Source organism: Ranitomeya variabilis, chromosome 2 (genome assembly GCF_051348905.1).
Source record: "Ranitomeya variabilis isolate aRanVar5 chromosome 2, aRanVar5.hap1, whole genome shotgun sequence".
NCBI lineage: Eukaryota > Metazoa > Chordata > Amphibia > Anura > Dendrobatidae > Ranitomeya > Ranitomeya variabilis.
The window spans coordinates 106,969,225-106,995,709 of NC_135233.1; the positions used below are offsets into that span (position 1 = coordinate 106,969,225).

The following is a 26,485-nucleotide window of genomic DNA, read 5'->3' on the forward strand; positions in this document are numbered from 1 at the left end:
GCTGACCCCCATCACAGGAACAAAGAGAAATATACTGAACGGTTTTTCTTTACATGGTCTTCTTTTATTAACGGCCAGACATTATAACGCCAGGCTATTCATGGTTGCAATTCACAAACCGGTACATGAGAGAGCAAATGGACGGCAGAACTCATGTTAGGCTTGATTGATGCTACTTTATGAAGATGCAGATGTGAGCCTGGGGGGGAAGGTAGGGAAGTTGGTTATAATTATAATACACTGTCTAATGTTTAAAAGTACTGTACAATTCTATTTGTTGGATCTTTTCTGATGCTTTTGAACAATGTTTGTACTCTTTGTTTATTGTTCAATAAAGACGGTTAAAAAAAAAACCAAACAGTCACGGCATTGTAGCACAAAGTGTTTTCGCCCAGTTTTCTGGCGTAAACATTTTGATGTGTGTTTTATAAAACAGAGTTTTCTTCTAATGAAGAAGTAAGAAAAGGAAGGTAAACTTGCAACACAATGAAGAACAAAACAATGTGCTCATGTCACCAAAAGTAGCAGAGCCTGGTGACACAATTAAACAGTTTTGATCTTGTTACAAAGTTCACCTCCCAATCTCCGGTAAAGGTACCGTCACACTAAGCGACGCTGCAGCGATAGCGACAGCGATGCCGATCGCTGCAGCGTCGCTGTTTGGTCGCTGGAGAGCTGTCACACAGACCGCTCTCCAGCGACCAACGATGCCGAGGCCCCCGGGTAACCAGGGTAAACATCGGGTTGCTAAGCGCAGGGCCGCGCTTAGTAACCCGATGTTTACCCTGGTTACCAGCGTAAAAGTTAAAAAAACAAACAGCACATACTCACCAGCGCGTCCCCCAGCCTCTGCTTCCTGACGCTGACTGAGCTCCGGCCCTAACAGCACAGCGGTGACGTCACCGCTGTGCTTTCACTTTCAGTTTAGGGCCGGCGATCAGTAAGAGTCAGGAAGCAGAGGCTGGGGGACGCGCAGGTGAGCATGTACTGTTTGTTTTTTTACATTTTACGCTGGTAACCAGGGTAAACATCGGGTTACTAAGCGCGGCCCTGCGCTTAGTAACCCGATGTTTACCCTGGTTACCAGTGTAAAATATCGCTGGTATGGTTGCTTTTGCTGTCAAACACGGCGATACACGGCGACCTAGCGACCAAATAATGTGCAGACCTTCTAGCAGCGACCAGCAATTTCACAGCGGGATTCTGATCGCTGCTGCGTGTCAAATACAGCGATATCGCTCCCTAGGACGCTGCAACGTCACAGATCGCTGGCGACGTTGCTTAGTGTGACGGTACCTTTATGCTCCCGTTTTCACAGTTCCACGGGGATCTCATCATAGCACAACTGACAGGTCAATGTGTCCGGTGTATCGATTATCTGAGATCTATGTTACCTAGCAATATTACCCAAGGGGGCACATGTGTTGTCTTCTTTTTTTGTAGTGAATATATAGAGTGGTGTATTCAATAACATAAAAAAACCTCACCTTGATTCTGTATTCTATTGCGCTTACTTTTCAGCATATGATTATAGCGCTCATCTACAGTTTGATCCCTCTTCAGAAGGTTGGAGCTTTGTTCGTCTGTGCTGGAAACTGAGGTAGGATTGTTCAAATCTCCTGCGGTATTCAGGTTACCCTACAATGACAGCACAGGGATGACTACAACGTGCTCATTAGCACAGTACGAGTATCAATTCAAACACAAAAGAAGCAATATAATCATGTAGAGGTCCTCAAGACGCGCTTATGCTTGGAGAGGTGCGAGTCTGTCACTTGGCCAAAACCGATCATGAAGACAGCAGTTTCCTTTTACAGTAATTTGCACAGTATTGTAAGAATTTAGTATCGAGAGATATTACATGCAGATATATTCAATGATAATTCCAGATGTACACATTTCAGCAACTAACGTTTTCTGTCGCTATTTGCACTGTTGTCTTATCCACTATTCACATATCTGTATTTTAAATTGTGTTCAATAAAAATATACTTTTATATTTGGGCCTTCAAATCATCCTTTGTTCGTGTTGTTGTTAGCTTGGTATTGATGATTGGCCATGTACAAGTCCTACTTATAGTGACTATATTATTGTCCAACATGTTTTGACACCCTATATTAAGATGTCACTTAGATTTTTGTTGGTTTTTGCTTACATTTCAGCAACTAGTAAAGCTGCCTCCAAATCGAAGAACAAATGAATTAGAGCTGACCATACACCATAGATGGCTGTCAGCCAATTAATGTTTCGACTGACAGCCATCTAAGCAGACTGTCCCACTCGTGTGCTCTATGAGAAAGCTACTGACTAATATGTTGGCTGGCGCCTTTTCTCAGAGAACAATGCAATTGGCCGTCCGAAATTGGACATGCATGATCAAGATCTTTCCCAACCATCAGTTGGCCAGCGCCCCAGTACACATTAGATTGTACGCTGACCCGTCGATAACGGCGGGTTGAGCAGACTTAAGAACTAGTACATTTAGGAACTATAATGATGCCCCACCATGTCCTCACTTTTAAAAACATCATTTACTAATTCCCATCACCAACAGAAGAAGAGTAGAAGGTGTCAGGCTTCAAAATTGTGACTTTTTTAATGTCATCCATAATCTGTATAAATCCATTCAGAAACAAAAAGAAATAAGTTTGTGGGAGGAAATAAAAATAACAAAACTAAAATTATGTGGTTGCATAAATGTGAACTGTAAGTGTGAAAAAAGAATTGGTGTTTTTGAAAAAATAATAATTGAGAATAAAACTGAAAACAGTCTTTAAGTTTAAAAAAAAAAAATCTAGATTTTAAATTTAGACAAAAATACCAAGCCCCATGTACAATTATTATGCCATCAGAAAATGATGTGCATCTGAACAAATAGTTCTGCTCTTCCCTGTAGCGCTGTTCCATGTCTGCTGCCTGTTATCATGAAGCTATTTTGTAATAAAAGATAATAAAAGATGCCATGCCTCAAGGGGAGAACTTAGAACTGTTGTTCTAGATGACTTTTTAAGATAAACGGTCATGTATGTGTAAATGAACTATATAGCAATATTTCAGGCCAATGATATGACCAGTAAATGGCTGTTACTCACCTACCAGGGTTCCTAGGCCGGGACTCTGCTCTCTTCTATTAGGTCTGTTGCCCCTTGTTGTGGTTCACGCCAGGTTTCTCAAATAGCTTGGCAAACTCTTGAAACATCATCACTCCTAGGCCCTCTATGGCCAACTCAGACAGCTGTGTATGTTCAAGTGTTCAGTAAGCTTTGTAATCAGTTACCGTGTGCTTGCAGTTTGCCTTATTATCTATTTCTCTCTGCTGGAATCATCTCTTCAGCAAACTCTGGTTTGTTTCTCAAAGATCTGCATCTACTCCCTGACTCAGACCTGCTGATTAACCCTTTATCTGCTATAATAAGCATATTGAACTCTTCTCTGGTGCTGTTCACACAACAAACACTGCCTGAAACAGTGTGTATCTTGTCTACCAGCAAGTATTTAGTATTTTATAAGTATTGCCTATTTTATAATTGCTGCCTACATCCTGCTAAAAATCATCTGTCTGCCGATAGCATACAGTTCTGTCTTTAACCATTTGTTTGCTGCCAGTCTTGTGTATAGCTACCCTTTTGGTTCTGTGTCTTTTGGCCTTTCCTACTCCACGTGACAGCCTACCATACCCTGGTCTTCGCTTATTGACATGTAATCCAGCAAGTTCTTACCAGTGTGCCATCACCATTGGGTCCTTTTTGCTCACCTGTCATGTCGGACGCTGTTCACACTAGGGCGTCCGACAGACAGCGGTAATTCCACATACGTCCACTACACGCTCAGTGGCGTCGGCTAGACTTTATTCAGCTTGCTCGGGGTTAATCTAGCTGGTAATTTGGTTGGAGGCTGGGTCACGCCCACGGCCTTTAAATAGTCGTGCTGGACTTTGGGCGTCGCCGATTATAGCTTGTGCTTTGTGCCTAGTGATTCCGGTCTGGAGTGGTGGTCTTGTTGTAGGAATATCGTAGCTGGTGGTGTATTATCCTTTGTCGTATTCCTCCTTCCTATATTTGTATTTCTTTTGCCCTGTGCACATTATAATATTTTCCTGTGTGTCTGCAGCGTGGTGCATTTTTCAGTTTTCCCTGTCTGTGCTTTCTGTGGGGATTGGAGTGTGGTCTCTTCACTGGGTGGTGGGTGTTGGTTTCAGCTTAGGGCTGAAACAGGAGACAGGGTCAGGCCTGGCGGCCCAGACATGCACACCTTTAGTGTAACTTCTGGGAAAGGGACAGACAGGGTTTCCCTAGCCTGAGGGATATCGCAGGTGCCCGGGTAACCAGCCTTAGTCTACCCAGTACTCCCGTGACATCACCCTACCCTATGGCTTAAAGCATCCACCTCAACAGGTGAGCCTATAACAATTACATGTTTCACCAAATGTCCATTCTATAGGGTATATTTCTAAGTATTAGTTTTCCTTGTATTCAGTGTGTGTGTGTGTGTGTGTGTGTGTGTGTGTGTGTGTGTGTGTGTGTTGACAATCTGCTCTCATACAAGGGACCATAGAGGAGCAGATCCTGCTCTGCTTGCAGCATATTCCCAGAAGCAGCAGCATAGCGGAAATTATACTGCAGTACTGGTCAGTATAGATGTGTTTCTCCACATCTGTATTTTTCTGCAGCTGCTTTTTCTTCCTCTCTCCTTTACATAGACTTCTATTGGCAGCATGTAAATTGATCCCTCAGTGAGCCAATAATTACGGTTATCTAGTCTCTTAAGATGGATTTTGGAAGCTTTTTCAATTTACTACTAAGTTCAATTTCCTAAGGGTGGAGAAGTGTGTCACAGGTAAAGACATAACAAAGTTTCCTATACTATTGGTTTACAAAAGGTTTATTAAAATAACAGTGACAATTTATCTATTTTTAAAGGCCACAGTCCAGTTTTAAACTGCAGTTCTTGTTTCCTGCTTTTTCCCAGGCATGGTTGAATTCATCAATTGGAAACATAGCTGCTCTTCAGTATTACACTGAAGTGTTAAATGGACCCATCTGAATGAAGAAATCATGTCCATGTCACATTACATCAGGATTCTCTGTAGGGGAAAGAAACTAAAATACAACCTGACCTGCCCACAAGATGAGAAAAGCGGCTACAGATTTCAGCATGAAGAGGACTGAAACAGTTTTGAAAAGGTAAATAAATATAAACATTATTGTTGCTGATAAGCCACATTTAAAAAGGGTATATACAGTGCCTACAAGTAGTATTCAACCCCCTGCAGATTTAGCAGGTTTAATAAGATGCAAATAAGTTAGAGCCTTCAAACTTCAAACAAGAGCAGGATTTATTAACAGATGCATAAATCTTACAAACCAAAAAGTTTTGTTGCTCAGTTAAATTTTTATAAATTTTAAACATAAAAGTGTGGGTCAATTATTATTCAACCCCTAGGTTTAATATTTTGTGGAATAACCTTTGTTTGCAATTACAGCTAATAATCGTCTTTTATAAGACCTGATCAGGCCGGCACAGGTCTCTGGAGTTATCTTGGCCCACTCCTCCATGCAGATCTTCTCCAAGTTATCTAGGTTCTTAGGGTGTCTCATGTGGACTTTAATCTTGAGCTCCTTCCACATGTTTTCAATTGGGTTAAGGTCAGGAGACTGACTAGGCCACTGCAACACCTTGATTTTTTGCCTCTTGAACCAGGCCTTGGTTTTCTTGGCTGTGTACTTTGGGTCGTTGTCTTGTTGGAAGATGAAATGATGACCCATCTTAAGATCCTTGATGGAGGAGCGGAGGTTCTTGGCCAAAATCTCCAGGTAGGCCGTGCTATCCATCTTCCCATGGATGCGGACCAGATGGCCAGGCCCCTTGGCTGAGAAACAGCCCCACAGCATGATGCTGCCACCACCATGCTTGACTGTAGGGATGGTATTCTTGGGGTCGTATGCAGTGCCATCCAGTCTCCAAACGTCACGTGTGTGGTTGGCACCAAAGATCTCGATCATCAGACCAGAGAACCTTGAACCAGTCAGTCTCAGTGTCCTCCAAGTGATCATGAGCAAACTGTAGACGAGCCTTGACATGACGCTTTGAAAGTAAAGGTACCTTACGGGCTCGTCTGGAACGGAGACCATTGCGGTGGAGTACGTTACTTATGGTATTGACTGAAACCAATGTCCCCACTGCCATGAGATCTTCCCGGAGCTCCTTCCTTGTTGTCATTGGGTTAGCCTTGACTCTTCGGACAAGCCTGGCCTCGGCACGGGAGGAAACTTTCAAAGGCTGTCCAGGCCGTGGAAGGCTAACAGTAGTTCCATAAGCCTTCCACTTCCGGATGATGCTCCCAACAGTGGAGACAGGTAGGCCCAACTCCTTGGAAAGGGTTTTGTACCCCTTGCCAGCCTTGTGACCCTCCACGATCTTGTCTCTGATGGCCTTGGAATGCTCCTTTGTCTTCCCCATGTTGACCATGTATGAGTGCTGTTCACAAGTTTGGGGAGGGTCTTAAATAGTCAGAAAAGGCTGGAAAAAGAGATAATTAATCCAAACATGTGAAGCTCATTGTTCTTTGTGCCTGAACTACTTCTTAATCCTTTAGGGGAACCAAACAGAATTCTGGTGGGTTGAGGGGTTGAATAATAAATGACCCTCTGAAAAAACTTTTCCCAATTTTTTAAAAAAATAAACAAAGAAATAACATTCTTTTTTGCTGTAGTGCATTTCACACTTCCAGGCTGATCTACAGTCCAAATGTCACAATGCCAAGTTAATTCCAAATGTGTAAACCTGCTAAATCTGCAGGGGGTTGAATACTACTTGTAGGCACTGTATGTCACTTTACAAAAAAAAGACAGGTTATTGCAATTTACCTGCCTGTTGTGAACGGTGCCGTTCTTCCACAGCACATCGCGGTCACATACCACTCCTGCCGGGGATTCAGCTGCCTCTGCTGATGTGACGGGGCGGGACTTCCAGAATAATCCTAAGTGACAACTGGCTCCCCAATTAGGCAACGGGGATCCCGGCTGTCAATCAGAAGAACGCCAATAGTCCTGCCCCGTCGACAAAGAAGAGCAGAAAAGAAGCCTCAGGCTCTGTAATCGTGACGTTAGCAGAGGCTTCTGAATCCCCGGAAGGAGCGTCTGTGACCACTTTGTGTCGGGGAAGAATGGCGCCGTGCACAACAAGCAGGTACCGTAAGTTGCAATTACTTGCCTGCTAGAACTTAGATACAGTATTTGTTTTTTTTGTAAAGTCCCGGATATACTCTTTACGTTACTGAGAAACGTAGGCTATTCAGTGTGCCCGGAAAGACATTTCTTTTCTGCTACATGAGAACAGGGCTTTCGAAAACATCTTTTACACCTATTGCAGAGTAATTTGCTCAGCATTTATGATGGAAATTCATCATAGGAAAGCTACGGCAAATTCGTGCCTAAAAATGGTTTAACAGAATTTTTTATTGGAAAATAACTACCGTAAATACTACGCTACATGCCATATGATGGCTTATCAAAAATGGCAAAAAGTAAACACGTTTACAATAGAGGCAGATAGATTATCTTTTGGCAGAAAGTGACAATTTCAGTTTCGAAACTCAAGTACAGGCAAAGATTTGTGATATCTGTGTATTCATCTGGCACATTTTACACCAACAAGGTATGGTATATAAAACAGTCCTCGTAAATCTGCCCCATATGATTGTTATACATAGCACACAAGGTTTAGGCTTGTAGTCTTCAAGAGACAGCCTAGTTTAGGCTTTGATGATGCAGATTTTTTTCATTATTATTATTCATCTCTTTTTTATTTTTATGTCAACGTGGCCATAAGATGGGTTGTTCAGGTTCTCTTATTTAGTACTTAAATGAAGGCCACGAGAGATCAAAACTAAAACCCAGAGGGATTTTTTATTATAATTCAAGAACAAATCGGCACTTTACAAATGCACATGAGCTTCATTCCAGTTTTGATGGGAATTCTATACTCTTGATAATGAAGCTAACTGCCTTGCATTACACAAAGCTAGTACAAGCATCTGCTATAGTGGAATGATTCATTCTTGCTTACTTCTAGACACATTCCACTGCTGTCACGCCGCTTACAAAAGGAACCAATACAAGGTTAATTTGTTTCCCTCCAAAGGTCATATTCCAAGGCTACTCTCCTAGTTAGGAAAAGACTCTAAGACTAGTCTATTAAAAAGTGAAGAACACTTTAATAAGCTATTAGAGGACAATGTCAAACTAAAAAATACAAATGAAAGTGAAACCATACAAAATCACAATGGGTGGATTTATGTATAAATAGATTAATGGTTCTGAATACCACTCAGCTTTCTTGTATTACTCTGCGGAGGTCTGAATAACATACAGTATCTAAGTATCTCCATTTGTACCTTTTTCTGCAAATCATAAAATTATGTTACATGCTTTAATAACTAGTAAGGACACAGCCTTGCATGGGCCCTCAGGGTATGTCTTCATGAATTCTTGCATGAAAAATGTTTATTTTCTTTGCCAAAATTTACACAAAGAAAAATTCCAAAACAAGTCCTATTGCTTTTAATATCAAAAGCACATTGCTGTTCATAAGGCATATTTTTTTTGACATGCATGTAAAAATTAGGATTATGTGGGCAACACCATGAAAAGGCCTTTTTGAGGGAACGTCACCTGTTCCTATTCCTTGAATTGCTTTGTATTAATTTGGTCATGGAACCAGTGGTATGGCCATTTCTCCAAAGTGACCCATAAGCCATTTCTGAAATCATCAACACCAGGCCTCATGTTACTTGCCTCACAACAAGCACATCTGGGACGTCCTTGGTTGGCAATTGCAGAGGGAGCTGCCAACAATGGATCTTAATGATTTGCCAAAATGCATTCAACGAAGCCACCTTTCATTTAAAATAAGGTCTGGAGGCAGATTCTGATGCCGATCAGTGTCCAGTCGAGTGCCTGGAACAGCTATTTTACATGTAAGAATCACAGATATCAAGGTATTTTATTCAAGTTTCAGTCACCTACATGCCCATATAGACAGCTTAGAAGAGTTGATCCTACTGACAGATTCCCTTTAAAGTTTTCCGATTGACTGTTCGAACTTTAGAAAATAACAGAAGATGTTGTTCCATGGTTTGAAAAATCCTCCTCTGTCTGACCATTGCTTTCAGGATAATAAGAAAAGGGGAAGTTCAAAGAAATCTTCAGAAGCTAGAACAAGATAGTCTTAAATTCTTGGATAGTAGGAAGAACTGTAACAAAGTCAATTCATATTCTGGACCAGGGTTCTTGAGGAATGGGCAATGATTGTAAGGGATGAATAGACACCTGACGAGAGGACCTGAACTAAGTGCATTGAATACACCCAGTGGGCCACCAAGAAAATCAAGAAAGGAGTTCAGCAATTAGTTCGGTTCAGGATGACTGGAGAAGAAAGAAGAAAGTGCCCAATATGAGACCTTCCAGCGATATTATTGGAAACAAATAATTCTGGGTTTGAAGGAAGACACACTGGGTGAGAACAAGAATATTCTTAGATTTTAAAAAGTGGGCAGGAGTCTCTTCAGATTTGTCAAAAGGATTGAAGGTTCTGGAAAGTACGGCAGCTCTGCTATTTTTCCCTGCAGGACCATAGGGTAGAATAAAGTGTGCTCAATGTGCTTGAAAGAATTCAATTTACGGTCAGATGGTCATATTCCAGATTTTTATGGAAAGCATACATTGTTACTGGAAATGTTGCCTTTTTGAGAAAGTGGCGTCACTCCTTGTTGTTAAATTCCTCTTAACAGGAGAACATTTCTTAGAGAAGAAGCAGCAGGGATCATTCTTAGTTTCATGTGACTGTTGTGAAAGTACAACTCTTACTCCTGTGACGCAAGTATCTACCTAAAAAAAATATTGTTTGTTAAAGAGGACCTGTCACTTGCTCAAAATTTTGAGTTAAATTCCTGAGCAACCGTGATTCTACTGCTTTTTTCTGTTTTTGTACTGTGTAGCTCCATTGCAGAGATATTCACATTTATTGCTCTTGGAGAGGAATATGTGAAATCTCTGCTTGTAATTCAACTTGGTATTAATACAGAGTTTCTTCACTTGCCTCCCAGACGCTACTAATCACAGCTCAGCAGCTTCTGATATTGTTAGATCTGCTGATGAGCTGTGATTGACAGCATCTGGGAGGTAGGGGTGAAATGACATATCCCCAGAGAAGATTCTTAAGAAACACCCAGTTGGACTGCAAGCAGAGCTTTTACGAGGTGGGATAATAGTTTACGCAACTCTCTGAGATCAGTTGACAAAGGTAAAAGATGTCTCCATACCTTTAGAACCAATGGCTTGGTACAGTGTTATGTCTTAACTGGTAAAATGGATCCCCAAAGTCCGTGGTCCATATGAGCAACAGAGACAGGTTGCAATCCCCAAACCAGAAGGAAGAGTTGAAGTGAAGTGGTGTTACAAATTTATCAGGCTATAAAAGGAAGAGCTGAACTGGTATTGAAGAGTAGGAACAACGAAAGCCAATTTAACATAGCTGGAACAGAAATGACTGATGAAGCTCAGCTGCATCAACGACTCAAATAGCAGGTCGCCCATGTAGCAGTGCTAAAACGATAACCGGAATAGCAGTGTTTCAGCACTAGTGGTTGATGTAGCAAAATTGGAATCATCACTGGAATAGCAGAGTTGTAGCAGTGGTGGCTCACATAGCAGTGCCGGAACAAAGACCAGAATAGCACCGCATCGAAGGGAGGATGGATGGGGTCATGTATCGCGAGAATTTGGCCAACAAACTTCTTCCCTCAGTAAGAGCATTGAACATGGGTCATGGCTGGGTCTTCCAGCATGACAATGACCTGAAACACACAGCCAGGGCTACTAAAGAGTGGCTCCGGAAGAAGCATGTCAAGGTCCTGGAGTGGCCTACCCAGACTCTAGACCTAAACTCAATAGAAAATCTTTGGAGGGATCAAAAACTCAGTTGCCCAGCGGCAGCCCTGAAACTTGAAAGATCTGGAGAAGCTCTGTATGGAAGAGTAGGCCAAAATCCTTGCTGCAGTGTGTGTAAACTTGATCAAGAACTACTGGAAACGTCTGACCTCTGTAATTGCAAAAAAAAGGTTTCTGTACCAAATATTAAGTTCTGTTTTTCTATTGTATCAAATACTTATTTCATGCAATAAAATGCAAATTATGTATGTAAAAATGCAATGTGATTTTATGGATTTTTTCTTTTAAGATTGTCTCTCATAGTTGAAGTGTACCCAACATAAAAAGTACAGACCTCTCCATCTTTTGTAGGTGGCAAAACTTCAGAAATAAGCAGTGTTATTATTATTATTACTATTTATGTATATAGCACCATTAATTCCATGGTGCTGTACATGAGAAAGGGGTTACATACAGAGTTATAGATATCGTTTACAGTAAACAGGTTTACAGTGACAGACTGGTTCAGAGGGGAGAGGACCCTGTCCTTGCGGACTTACATTCCATGGGATCAAATACTTATTTTCCCCACTGTATGTAAACTGTATGTAAACTCTGTATGGGTTTGTAGCAAACAAGTCATGCCAAAATAATCAAATTTCCTTCAATGAAGGCATCACTGACTGAGTGGATCAGGGAAATGCAGTAGATATAGTATATCTCAACTTCAACAAAGCATTTCATAAAGTATCTCATACTATCCTTATTGAAAAAAATTACCAAATATGGGATTGACAAACCTATGGTTAGGTGGATTCATAACTGGCTCAATGATCTCAAAGTGTGTTAATAAATGGTTGCACATCCAATTGGAAGAGTGTTTCAAGTGGGGTACCACAAGGCTCTGTCCTGGCCCCAGTGTTGGTCAACATTTTTATAAAAGATCTAGATACGGGAACTGAAGGTAAACTAATGAATTTTGCTTTGCAGGCTTCCACGAGAGGTGATGAGTGCTCCTTCAATGGAAGTCTTCAAACAGAGGCTGGAAGACATCTATGTGAGATGGTTTAGGGAATCCTGTGCTGCACTGAGCAAGGGGTTGGAGAAGATGACCCTTGAGTTTTCTTCTAACTCTTACATTCTGACATCTGGAGATAACTTGGAAAATCTGACATGGAACACAACAAAGAGCGGTGGCCATAGGAGAAGAGAACAGAGCCCAGCCTAGCACCACAGTTGTGTAACAGAACCCCTCTTTTAGGACCCCTCACAGAAGTGTCAGTAAATGAAGAAAAAAAGTGTCAGGTTGCACTGCAACACTCAGGACTGGAATTGGAACAGGTGAGCAACAACAATTTTACAATAAGTACAAAATAAGTGAATTGTGTTGCCAAGTTAAATAGTGCTGTATGCATAGAAAGGACTGAACAGCAAATTATCAGAGCAGCTTCACAGTTTGAGAAGCACTATCCACATTGCCAATTTCAGAATGCTATAACTAGTACGTGTCTTATACAGATGGTGCATGCATGTCAGTGTGGAAAGAAGGAGAGATGGATAGACATCATCTTTACAAAGGCAGATGTCACAATATTACTGCAGTCTTATTTCATCTTATTATTCCCAATGTGTTCCAAAAAGGAGCTGTGAGAAAAATAGTTAAACATGGAAGACTTCTCTCCTCACAAAAAGTGTTGCAACTTGTCAAAATAACAAGGCACATTGATTATCAAAATAGGCATCTCCTACCTGCTGAGATTTCATTTCATCATGCAGCATCAATAAAGTAGAAAAACCTGCTGGTACACCGCCTTTCAAAATCCCACGTTCTTTCAAGAAAGCTATATGGCCAAGCAGATGCTCTTGCAATGATGTTGAGATTTTCCTGTAAAGAAAAAATAAATAAAACAGTTTAAAAAAAAAAAAAAGAAAAAAAAAAAGATCTCTATCTTGTGTATTTGTATAATAACGTATTAGCCATCTAAATTAAAAATCCGATTTATTTTGGTGTCTTTTGGAGTTGAAAAATAAAAAATTTAAATGTGTTGATGCCGTTGTCTCCCATCTCTCAGGTAGCTTCTGTCAGTCAAGATTTTCAGCACTTTGTACTCAAATATCCTATGATCTATATTCAGGAGCGTTAGCACTTTGGTGAGTTCGGTAATCTGAATCAGGTAACAAACCCATTCACGCAATGATTCATTTACTAAGAAAATGCCCCCTTTGTAAAACAAATAATTAAATATATAAAAAATACAATAAGGCATTTTTATCAATACTGTCTAGTTCTTAGACAGTCAATCATAAATCACAGCACATTCCAAAGCTTCTATGCAATTAGGAAGTCTTCATTTACAAATAATTACAATTAACGAAAAAGCAGGTAGTTCGCCAATATGTGTCATGAAAAGTCAGAAACTTTGGCTCTCATAAGCCTTATTTACACCTGTCACTGGAAAGCAGGTATTCACAAAATTGGCATGTACAACACAGTGATCTATATACAATACTAGATTGCTAAGTATGTGCATGCTAATTTGCCAAGTCTTTGCTTTTAAATCGGGGCTTTAACTCAAGGTAATTACATACATAATGGTGAACCACATATCCTTCCATTCTATTACCAATTCTGTTGTGTTTCTATACATATTAAAGGGGCTGTCTGGCCTTAGCCGGGCTGCAGACTTGTGAATCCTCACATTGAGCGTACTGTGCACTGGGAAGAGTTTCCGGTGCCAGGAGCGGGCAGTCATGTGACCACAAGTATGCCATTTGCATTCTAACTAGACTTGACGTGCAATACATTAGCTCGCATGTCCAATTCACAAGTCTGCAGACACAAAGGGTGACTGCAGACTTGTAGCCTAAAGCCGTACAACCCCTTTTAAAGAGAAAAAAGAGAAAAAAAAACACACACACTGGCACTCACAGAGTGCCGGTATAGTGAAGCTCCTGGTTGTGAGGCAGGCTCTGTGTGCTAGCCTGTCTGCAAATTATTATTGTTACAATTCTGGACTGGGAGCTGGATTACTGCTACCATTAACTACATTATTTACCCCAATCATAGGAACCAACTTTGTTGCATATAATTAGGAAAATCGTATTTAAACAATCTCTCGAGAATACTTAGCATAAATGAATTGGCCAAGTTAAGCGCTAAGTATTATCAATTTTTCCTATTTTCTAGAGCAGTAATGAAATTCAAATTTCATATATACTTCATGCTTGCATGCTATGGCGCTACAGAGTGCTACTTTATTTTGTTGGTCACACATGGGGAGACATGGGTAAGAGATGATCGTATCCTGGTGCAGAGAATTCTTTCTCCTTGTAGCGTTATTATATTGCAGGCTGTACATACCAATGGCCGCTAGATACGGGCCGTAAACATTTTTTGATCTTTGATTGTTAGATGAGAATTTTTGCATTTATTTTTTGCCATTATATATCATTATTATTTCAGCTCTGGCACTTGATAGCATTCGATTACTTGTAATGTGATATATTCTCCTTCCCCAGTATATACAGTTGTGGCCAAAAGTATTCACACCCCTGCAATTCTGTCAGATAATACTCAGTTTCTGCCTGAAAATGATTTCAAACACAAATTCTTTGGTATTATCTTCACTTAATTTGTCTTAAATGTAAAAACACAAAAAGAATTGTCCTAAAGCCAAATTGGATATAATTCCACAACAAACATAAAAAAGGGGGTGGACAAAAGTATTGGCACTGTTCGAAAAATCATGTGATGCTTCTCTAATTAGTGTAATTAGCAGCACCTGTAACTTACCTGTGGCACCTAACAGGTGTTGGCAATAACTAAATCACACTTGCAGCCAGGTGAAATGGATTAAAGTTGACTCAACCTCTGTCCTGTGTCCTTGTGTGTACCACATTGAGCATGGAGAAAAGAAAGAAGACCAAAGAACTGTCTGAGGACTTGAGAAACCAAATTGTGAGGAAGCATGAGCAATCTCAAGGCTACAAGTCCATCTCCAAAGACCTAAATGTTCCTGTGTCTACCATGCGCAGTGTCATCAAGAAGTTTAAAGCCCATGGCACTGTGGCTAACCTCCCTAGATGTGGACAGAAAAGAAAAATTGACAAGAGATTTCAACGCAAGATTGTGCGGATGTTGGATAAAGAGCCTCGACTAACATCCAAACAAGTTCAAGCTGCCCTGCAGTCCGAGGGTACAACAGTGTCAACCCGTACTATCCGTCGGCGTCTGAATGAAAAGGGACTGTATGGTATGAGACCCAGGAAGACCCCACTTCTTACCCCGAGACATAAAAAAGCCAGGCTGGAGTATGTCAAAACTTACCTGAAAAAGCCTAAAACATTTTGGAAGAATGTTCTCTGGTCAGATGAGACAAAAGTAGAGCTTTTTGGGCAAAGGCATCAACATAGAGTTTACAGGAGAAAAAAAAAGAGGCATTCAAAGAAAAGAACACGGTCCCTACAGTCAAACATGGCGGAGGTTCCCTGATGTTTTGGGGTTGCTTTGCTGCCTCTGGCACTGGACTGCTTGACCGGGTGCATGGCATTATGAAGTCTGAAGACTACCAACAAATTTTGCAGCATAATGTAGGGCCCAGTGGGAGAAAGCTGGGTCTCCCTCAGAGGTCATGGGTCTTCCAGCAGGACAATGACCCAAAACACACTTCAAAAAGGACTAGAAAATGGTTTGAGAGAAAGCACTGGAGACTTCTAAGGTGGCCAGCAATGAGTCCAGACCTGAATCCCATAGAACACCTGTGGAGAGATCTAAAAATGGCAGTTTGGAGAAGGCACCCTTCAAATATCAAGGACCTGGAGCAGTTTGCCAAAGAAGAATGGTCTGAAATTCCAGCAGAGCATTGTAAGAAACTCATTGATGGTTACCAGAAGCGGTTGGTCGCAGTTATTTTGGCTAAAGGTTGTGCAACCAAGTATTAAGCTGAGGGTGCCAATACTTTTGTCTGGCCCATTTTTGGAGTTTTGTGTGAAATGATCAATGTTTTGCTTTTTGCTTCATTTTCTTTTGTGTTTTTTCATTTAACACAAATTAAATGAAGATAATAATACCAAAGAATGTGTTTGCAATCATTTTCAGGAAGAAACTGAGTATTATCTGACAGAATTGCAGGGGTGTCAATACTTTTGGCCATGGCTGTATGTGTAGACCACGTGCCACTAATACCTGGGTCTATTCGGCTACGGATTTTATTTTTATATATGTATAAAATGGTTTGCTAAATCTTTAGTATAAACTAATAAAATTACATATACATCTGTGGACTATCGTCTCCATGTTTTCAGTAGTATATTACATGTTAATATTTGGTGGGATTAGAATATGAATTCATTCTCTACATCACTTCTAAAGTACTGCAGCCAATCAGTGAGTTCAGTGGCTCGGTCTACGATCACAACAAAAACTACTAAATTACTGGCTGGCGCAGTTTTTGTTTATGTTAAAAAAAAAAAAAAAACCCCGTGGGGGACGGGTGTTTTCTGAAACAGGAAAACCCCTTTAAAAGTCCAATATTATGAGGCAAGATCTGAAAAGAGTTAAGGAAGATGTCCAAAAAAAATATTAGGGGTCTAATCACGTCTCCGCTTGAGTAGACCTTATCATACATTATATTCTCTCTTTCTCTACCTTAAAGGGAACCTACCACCTCAAATTGGCGGGATATTTAAATGAGTTAAATGAGCAAAATACTTCCGGGACAGTTTGCAGGCGCAGTAATGCTTTTCGGCTTTGCCCGCAGACGGGCAAAGCATACTGCACGTGCACCACCGAAGATTGCATTGCGCACGCGCCAACTATGGAGCACACGTACTCTAATTCACTAACATATTGCGGGCAACAGGGACGGACAGGGTGGAGAAATGAAGAGGAAACGCCACCCAACAGACTGGTAAAAACTCATTTAAATTGAGGTGACAGGTTCCCTTTAAGTTAACACTCCTTGTATGACCCAATCTGAATCTGGAATTCTGACTATTTCATATTGATGGCATTGCGTGCAATAGTGGATAGTAAACTGGTGGAAAACTCACTGTGGATTACCTGTTTGTCTTCCCTTTGTACTGTCCCCCCATCTTTTGCTTGTCTCCCCCTATGTTAAAATTTGTATTTGTTCATTATTGAAATTTACACCTCCCCTGTGTGGGAGAACCTACCCAAACTGTTGTATACTTTCAATATGTTATTTCTAAATAAAACCTACTGAAACTAAAAGGCCAATATTTAGCTATATGGGACTTTAAAAAAAACAAAAACATAAATGAATCACTTGAAAATCAGACAGGAAAAAAAAGCTTACTTATTTCTTGAACTTGCTTAATACCACCATTAATTTTCACAGCGTTTTACAGTCATCAACGTCACTGTCCCCTATGGGGATCACAATCTAAATTCTCTATCAGTATGTCTTTAGAGTGTGGGAGGAAACCGGAGAACTCGGAGGGAACCCAAACAAACACGGGGAGAACATACAAATGCCTTGTAGATGTTGTCCTTGGTGGGATTTGAACCCAGGACCCCAGTCCTGCAAAAGCTACAGTGCTAACCACTGTGCCACTGTGAGCTTGAAAATGAATATACTAGTATGTAACTATAAAAAAAATAAAAAAAACAATTAAAAGCGTACAAAACAAGAAAATGAGATACGAGATGAGAAAGTCATCAGTAAAAAGATTTTGAAAGAGAAAAAACTTCTGTTCAAATCAGAGATTTCGCTGCTTGTAGATGGCACTAATAGCATAGTGTGCGGCACTATACCTGCCGTAAAAACTAGAAACCCCATCGTGAGTTCAAGTTTCGCTAGTATCAATTTATAAATCAATCCTTCATAGTTTTGTGATGGATAGGAGCCATGATGTCAGTGTTATCCATCTCCCCCCTATCTTTTTTGGGATCTGGGCCCAGTTTAAGAACTGGGGGAAAAGATCAATCCCTTTGATACAATTAGTGTTAGGAACTAAAAAATAGTATAATATCTGGATTATGAGATACCTAAATGGATATGAATGATATTAATCAAATCTGATCACCGAAATCCAAATACCACGGTTACATTTATCTAAACTAAGCGTCATAAATACAAGAAAAGACTGGAGTTCAGAGCAACTGTCTGGGTTTGCTGGAAGCTGTAGTTTGGTAACAGCTTGGGGCTACAGATCAGAGACTGTCGATCTGAAATACATTCAGGTCACTAGTACATAACAAACAGGATTATCAAAAATTTATTTTTTAATTATAAAAAAATGGTTTCTTTTAATTGGAGGTTTTCACTTTAAACTCAGTCCAGAACACAGTGTTCTGCATATATGCGTATATATGCGCAGAAAAGGAACAAGCTACATTAACTGGATATTACATTCTTTGAGACAAACAATGACCGAGAACGATAATAAACAGGCATTGTACCTGCAAATGTTACAAAACAAAAACCTTGAGTGACTATCCCGATCCATTGTACTGACGATACAAGTAAGGGAAGACCGTTATTCATTCCATGATTGTTTCTGCGCTCTTTCTTCACTGCATTCAGATGGATCATTGTGTTATCACCCGAGCCTGACACTATTGAACCATGTGCAATCCTTCCCAATCTACTCAATTCTAAAGGTTTTATCCGCACACATGTACAAATGAAAAAAAATATATATAAAAAGAATACGGTTCATGGATATCATTATGTCACAACAACAAAAGCAACTACTTCTACTGTTCACAGCAAACAAGTTCATAACAATAGGGGCTAAATAGTAGCATTATTTGTTAGTAAAGATCTGAACTGTCACTTTGGAAAACACAGTATTTAAGGATCATGATGGCACTCGAGCTCACTGATATGATGGATGGATAATACAATACTATGCTTGTTATATTGCTTTAAGTCAATGAAAGTAAATGTATAATCAGAAAATTACTTGATATAAATTGGGATTTTTTTTTATTACGGTACCTAAGTTTTGAAAAATATGTTCACTCCTTTCTTTACTAGTATATTTTGTGGTTTAAAAAAAAAAATATATATACCGTATATAATAATAATAATCTTGAGCCATTTCTGTTTTCACACTGGCCAGTAGAGGAAACAAAATATGAGGTTTATTCCCATTTTCTGCAGCTCCTTTTTTAGCTTTGCTGCAAAGCCTGGGACAAGGTGATCTTATTATCATGATCACCAATTTTCGGCAGTCCCATACAAATCATTTTAGTTAGTCTTGAATGCTCAGCCGCATCTCCACTGACGTTGGTCGGTGCATGTCAAGGCATCATTATTGATGGGAGCCCCAATGGTGGAGCCCACATCTATCATACATTAGGTAAGCAAAATTCCTGGGACACCTACACATTCCAGCCACAGGAGCTTTTAGGACATCCCATTCTAAATACCTGGGCATCAATATGTAATTGTCCTTTCTTTTACAGGTAGAACAGCTTCCAATCTTCTGGGTAGGCTCTTTACAAGATTCTGGAGTGTGTCTGAATTTTTGCCGGTTCACACAAGAGCATTTGTGAAGTGTTCAATGAGGTTGAGGCCGAGCTCTGTATGGGCCAGTCAAGGTCTTCCACACCAAACTGTACATGGACCTTGCAGTGGTGTATTTTCCTCGGCGACAGAGCTGGCACTCTACTCCTTTATACCGCATCATATGCTGTTTCTCTGAACCACATGTGTTTATCTGATGAAGGTTGGTGAGACCGAAACGTCATTCGTATTCGTCTACGCACATTTCAATTGAATAATTTGAACCATAAACCGCATTATTTTAAGTGCCGGGTTCCTTTTTGAAATTTTCAGAGGGTTGGGAATGCTTTTAGCACACCTAAAAGTTGGTGGAGTGACGTACAGTCAGGCAAATTGCAGTTCGGCACAATAGAGTCCGGCACATTGGCAAATTGCAGTCCGGCACATTGGAACCCGACACATTGGAGCCCGGCACACTGGAGCCCGGCACATTGCAGTCCGGCACACTGGAGCCCGGCACACTGGAGCCCGGCACACTGGAGCCCGGCACATTGCAGTCCGGCACACTGGAGCCCGGCACACTGGAGCCCGGCACACTGGAGCCTGACACATTGCAGTCCGGCACACTGGAGCCCGGCACACTGGAGCCCGGCACATTGCAGTCCGGCACACTGGAGCCCGGCACACTGGAGCCCGGCACACTGGAGCCTGACACATTGCAGTCCGGCACACTGGAGCCCGGCACACTGGAGCCCGGCACACTGGAGCCCGGCACACTGGAGCCCGGCACATTGCATGTTTGCACATTGCAGTCAGAAACATTGGCACATTGCACAGCACCGGCTGCAGAATGACTTGAATAATAGAACACAGATGCAGGAGAAGTATGTAGTCACTACGTGACTGCCAGTCGAAGAAGGCAGCTTTGCTTCTGCAGCATAAGAGGAGCACAGAGAAACTGATAATCAGCTTCTCTGCACTAATAGTCAGACGTAGCGATCTAACCAGCTCCAAAGCGATGCAAACATTTGGGTTTTTTTTTAAGCATAGAGCCTGCAAGCTTCGTGCGCTCTTTACCTAGCTAACTGGCCACTAAGGCTGCAGCATAGTCTATAACATAGGCACGACCTGTAAACTATAGAATTAAAAATCCCTTGAGGTATGTTGCAAAACTACTGGTTTTCACAAGCACTTTGCAATTTTAACCATTTAAGAACTTGAGACAACCCCTTTAGGGTTTGTTCACTACTGGACTCCCCCTACTTGATCAAATTAGAGACCCATAGAAAATAAAAACAATGGATACTCACCTTTTGCAGTGGTTCCATTCCTGCAATATTGGGTCTGCGGGTCCTGGTGGGTGTCGAGACGATGTTGTGTTATGTGACTGTTGCAGCTAATCAACGGTTGCTGATTGGCTGCAGCCTTTACCATTTTGTCAGAGCAAACATCTGATCTGACAGAATATTGATAAACTGTAGCAAAGCATTCACCACTGATTATTGCATCACATGACAGCTGTAGCCAATGTCACGTCACCCACCAGGAATAGTAGGGCTACCATTACTGGAATGGGACAGGAGTATACATGATTTTATTTTCTATCGTCTGCCTTTGTCTAGCAGTCCGTCAGTCAGCCTAATCTGGCATATCTCACTCTCATCTGTCTTTTGCAGAGCTTCTGACAGTTTTTTTTTTTTTTTTTTTAAATCACATGAAAGGTCATCTCTAATATAATGTGATCACACGTTAATTGAAAGGACCTCAGTAAAAGTCAGACAAAATAGTTACCAACTCCCCATCATATCGACCTCACTGACAGATTCTTACTTAAGAGGGTTAGTTATTGAAAAAAGTAGTGCACATCAATAGTTTAACCATATTTATGCAAAAGAAAAAAAAAATTACAGTTCCATGTAATTTTCCCCCCTTTCAGCCTCTGCAATTTTGGTCACTTCTCTTTCTGTGGTTGGACAGCAGCTTGTACCATGTGACAAGGAAGAAACTTGAATTTTAAAGAACTTAATTGCTTACAGCCACCTCCCATTATATGACTGTGGTTGAGCTAAATAAAGATATTTAAAAAAAAAGTTTTGTGATGTAATTTCTTGGTTCAACACCACCTTTTTCATTCTGATGCAGTGGCATCAAGGTAATGGGACTAGGGCTTGGTGTCAGCAGCTGTCATTGACACCAAGCCCTAGGCTTAGTAATGAAAAGGTGCCAGCCCAACACCCTCAATACTAAGTCGGTAACTAAAAAACAAACACATACAAACACACATTGTCACCAGCCTATGTAGGAGTGTTAACAGAACAAACCTACATAGGCTGTAACCAAACAGCAACTCTTAATTTTAAAGAAAAAAAAATTCTGTGGGCTCCAGCGTAATTTTAATAACCAGCAGAGGGAAAGCTGACGGCTGAGGGCTGATGTTAATATTCTGGGAAGGAGTCAATAGCCATAAATGCTCCCACGCTATTAATATCAACTCTCAGCTGTTTGCTTAGCCTTTACTGGTTAGTTTACAGGGGGACCTCAGAAAAAAATTGACATAGGGTCCCCCTATAAAATCTAACCAGCAAAGGCTAGGCAGACTGCAGCGGGTTGATATTAATAGCCTAGGAAGGGGCCATGGATATGGCCCCCTCCCAGACTAAAAACATCAGTTCTAAGCCTCCCCAGAAAAGGCGCATCTATAAGTTACGCCAAATCTGGCAGTTAGCCTCGCTCTTCCCACTTGCCCTGTAGCGGGGGGTTGGTGTCACCTTTGTATTGTCATGTGACAGCAAGCCCACAGGTTAATAATGGAGGTGTCTACAAAAATAAAATAAACCACAATATTCCTCACTTGTTCGCAGAGAAGATAATCAATAATGTCCCACGACAGTCCTGATCACTTTGAGAGCAGTCAGTGATGTGACTGCTTTCAAAGACAGCCTGCGATAAGTGTCAGGAGGTAATCGCTCCTGCAGTGTATCATTGAGCTGTTGTGAGAGAGTTCTCATGCAGAGGTGCCGTGACTGAAAGCACCGAAGCTGATCAGCTGATGAACTCCAGTGAACGCCCTCATGGAAGCTCAGTGATACACTGACAAGAGGTAATCGCTCCCGCAGTATATCGCCAGAGGCCAGGTAGAGCAGTACCATCTCCCGATCGTGAGATCGCCATGGGACACTTGGGATTACGTGGACTACGACGGACAGGTGAGTATATGGTGGTTTATTATTTTAAATTTTTTCTAGGAGACAAGGCCGTTGGGGATTTGGTGTTAGGTGAGAATAATTTTTTTTTATTTGAATATGAATGCAGTGATCAGTGACAGCAGACGTAGCCCGATGGGAGCAGTAGTCTCATCAGCTCATTCCTGCTGACCTGCGGTAACCTTTTTACCGCAGGTCACAGCTGTGGGATCACGATGACATCTGACAGCATGACCCCACAGAACTCTAACTGATGGTCTTACCGGTGGTAGCATTACTGCGAATAAGAACCACTGCGCCGCTGTTTCCCACGCTGTCACACAAATGACAGCGTGGGAAACAACATAGAAAGCCCGTAAAAACGCAAACAAAAACTCAGCAAATCGGCAAACATTTTTATACCTGCGCTTTTGCTGTGGATTTGACTGACTCAATTGAAGTCAATGAGTGAAAAACGCTACAGATACGCACAAAGAATTGACATGCTACAGAAAAAAACGCACTGCAAATACTCAAAGGAAATTTAAATCAGGATTGTCATTGAATTAGCTTGCATATATATTCCATAGCATTTTGGGCCCGTTTCCGCATTGAAAAATCACAGCGAAAACACATAAAAAACGCACAGTGTGCACACAGCCAAACACTCACACAGGGATGAACAAACCAGGGGAGATGTAAAACCTGCACACCACAGGTTCGTATATAGACTGGGAAATCCATAATCTGCCCCTAATTTGTTACTGACTGACTGCTGAGGTTGGCATCCTAAAATTACACAATGGCACCCCCACTCACAGTTGGTTGACCCTGAGTGTCCTTAACTGCACCTTCAACTATACATAGAGTGTACAAAACCTACAAGAAACAAAATGAGCAAAAAACTCTGCTGTAACTAAATAAGTTTTGTCTGTTTTATGGCCAATGTGAACATGCATTTATGTGCTGCACGTGTACCAACTTAACGCAAGCTCAATTTTTGTGTTTTTCTTTATACATAGAGTGTAACCCGAAATCACAACAACAAAATGGAGTGCACACAGACAGAGGGCGAGACACAAAGCTAAGGACGTGTTCACACAGTGATTCATGAAAGGCGAAAGGAAAATTAATGAACCCGAAAAGACATTTGGTAGATGTGAAATTCCCCAAAACGAGAAAATGAAAACACCTTCATAGAAGCAAAACAGCAAAGCAAAGACAAGAGCATTATCAGCAGTTGGACAGAGACAATACAGGCTATGGTCCAACAGATAGGGAAAACGACTCACAGCCAGAGATCACTGGATCAGGTCCTGCAGTCGCGCCATGACACACATATTGCAGTTCTCCACCCATTACTACATAGTATCGGCCCTCTCATTGTCAGATCACTATGCTGAGTGAAGAGGAAGAGCACAGCAGAGAAGCTACTGAGCATGTGTGAAGGCGGACCTACGCTCCAGCCACAAAAGCAGCAGCATGGGGCACCATCACAGATGACAAGGTCATGCATTTACAAAACCACACCATATGTTTAGTTGACGCATATTGCAAAAACACTTTTTACAAACCTCTACTGAATTTTGAACAAACGTTTTCATGAGATAACCCCTTTAATCTCAGTCTGCAGCCAGCAGAGAGCAGGGAAACAAAAAGTCTTAAAAGCTAGGGAGTGCAACCCAACTGCAACAATTTTCATTAGAAAAAAAAGTGTCCATATTGTCCAAGTCTTTGACAAGCCCTTTAAGTTTTCACACTAAGAGTATAATATCCTACCTAATCACAATGACTTTTCTGTCAATGTAATAACTAAGAACTACATTTAATGTATAGATCTATACATTCTGTTTACACATTTGCTACCATACTATTAATTGCACTACGGCTTGATTAAGATACGCAATTTGCACCATTAATGTATCCCAGCGTGAAATGTACATGTCAGACTGACAATTAAACAGATCTATTAATATTCATACATTGATTTTTATCTCCCTGACGATTTATAAGAAGTGTTTCTATGGTTACAACGCCATTGTTTTTACAGTAATCCCATTTTATATAGGAATTGAAAATGATAATTGACGTGTCCAGGAATGTTTGTATTTGGTTTTGGGCCAAATCCTCCCAGCTTAGGAAGTAGCAGCAAAAATAATGAGATCACATCTTTATAATAACGGACTAATCGCATCTACAGTGATCAGCGTTACAGATGTGATTGTTATAAAGCAAGCAATGGGCAAGATAATGATAGCGGATATATTAGTATAACTGGTCATCTCCAATCTTGGCATGTGAAAGTAACCCAGAAATAAAGAAAACAGATCAAAGTCACCACTACACTGATCACAGAGATACAGTTAATATGGCGGGGGAAAACATGGAGTCACCTATCTACCATAGTTTGGGGATAGCTTGCTGATCGCTGGTGACAGGTGATAGACGGGTGTTCCAGTGCAATCAAGTCAAGAGACATTTCTGACTTTGTAAACTAGAGGCTAATGCTGACCGTACATTTTAGATTAGCCGATTGAATCAGTCAATTTCAGCAGATGTACGGCAGGGGGAGGGTAAAGGAATCTGAGATGTTAGAGGGAATCTGTCAGGAGGATTTCCCCTCCCAGAATATTTAAAGATGCATAGCAAGTGATACACTTCATACACATATTTCTTTTGTTAACCATAGTGGGTGGTTATAAGAGAAACAGCGATCACTGGAAACGCAGGTGTTTTTATGATTTATAGATGCATGTTGCTCCCACCAGTTCCTTTACATGGTCAACACATTCCTCCGTTACTGAAAATCTGAGTTTCAATTGATACGCAAATTAGGCCTCTTTCACACATCCGTTTTTTACAATCAGTCACCATCTGTCAAAATGTTGAAAAGACGGATCCTGTGCAGATTGTAAAAAACGGATGCACTGGGTCAGTTTTTTTGACGGATCTGTTGAGGCCATGTGCACACGTTGTGTATGCGTCTTCGCCGCGAAAACGCATACACAACACAAACCATGTTAAAAATAACTAACAAAATTTAAAAAATCGTGATGTTCTTACCTTCCGGCGTCCCTCGCAGCCTTCCCGATGCTCCTTGCAGCTCCCGTTCCCAGTGATGCCTTGCGAGACAATGACCTGTGATGACGTACAGGTCTTGCGAGACCGCTACGTCATCGGGTTATTGTCGCAAGGCATCACTGGGAACGGGGGCTGCCGGGAAAATTGCGAGAATCGGGAAGGCTGCGAGGGACGCTGGAAGGTAAGAATATCATGATTTGCTGGATCCGTTTTTTTTCACAAAACGATGGATTTTGACGGAAACAAAAAGACGGAAGTGTGAAACAGGCCTCAGTTTCTTGGGACTGTTGTGAAAGGCTGAAGAACTACTTGTAGCTCTGAAGCCTCTGTCACTCCAGCTCTATTCCCCACCCAGCGCCACCTCCTCCTACTTGACTGACAGTCTCTGACATGTGTGACTTCAGGAGATAGATAGATAATAGATAAAGATCGATAGATAAATATGGGATAGATAGATGATAGATAGATAATAGATAGATAAAGATTGATAGATAGAGATCGATAGATAAATATGGGATAGATAGAAGATATATAGATAGAAGATAGATAGATAGATAGATACAGTAGATAGATAGATACAGTAGATAGATAGATAGATAGATAGATAGATAGATAGATAGATAGATAGATAGATAGATAGATAGATAGATAGATAGATAGATAAAAGCAAACCAGTGAAGCATATCATGGAAATACCTTTAGCATAGAAAACAGACGTGGTTTGGATAAATCTAGGAATTACCTCTAGAAGTACGGGGAAGCAGGGATAAAGTTTAAATGAAGGAGCTCTTCTTCACTAGAAAGGGGACTTGGGTGGTA

At 41.0% G+C, this 26,485-nt stretch overlaps 1 protein-coding gene across 4 annotated transcripts in view; it reads right to left on the minus strand.

Annotated features, from left to right (window-relative positions):
- KIZ (kizuna centrosomal protein) overlaps window positions 1-26,485 on the minus strand; it is a 211,425-nt gene that overhangs the window by 130,659 nt on the left and 54,281 nt on the right. For 3 of the 4 annotated variants that reach the window (XM_077282783.1, XM_077282785.1, XM_077282784.1), the window contains exons 8-9: window positions 12,679-12,814; window positions 1,488-1,638 (exon numbers count right to left, since the gene is read on the minus strand). In XM_077282783.1, the coding sequence (XP_077138898.1) occupies window positions 1,488-1,638; window positions 12,679-12,814 (287 nt within the window). Of the gene's footprint in view, window positions 1-60; window positions 200-1,487; window positions 1,639-12,678; window positions 12,815-26,485 lie in introns of those variants that run through there. The other variant, XM_077282786.1, reaches the window with a different exon arrangement.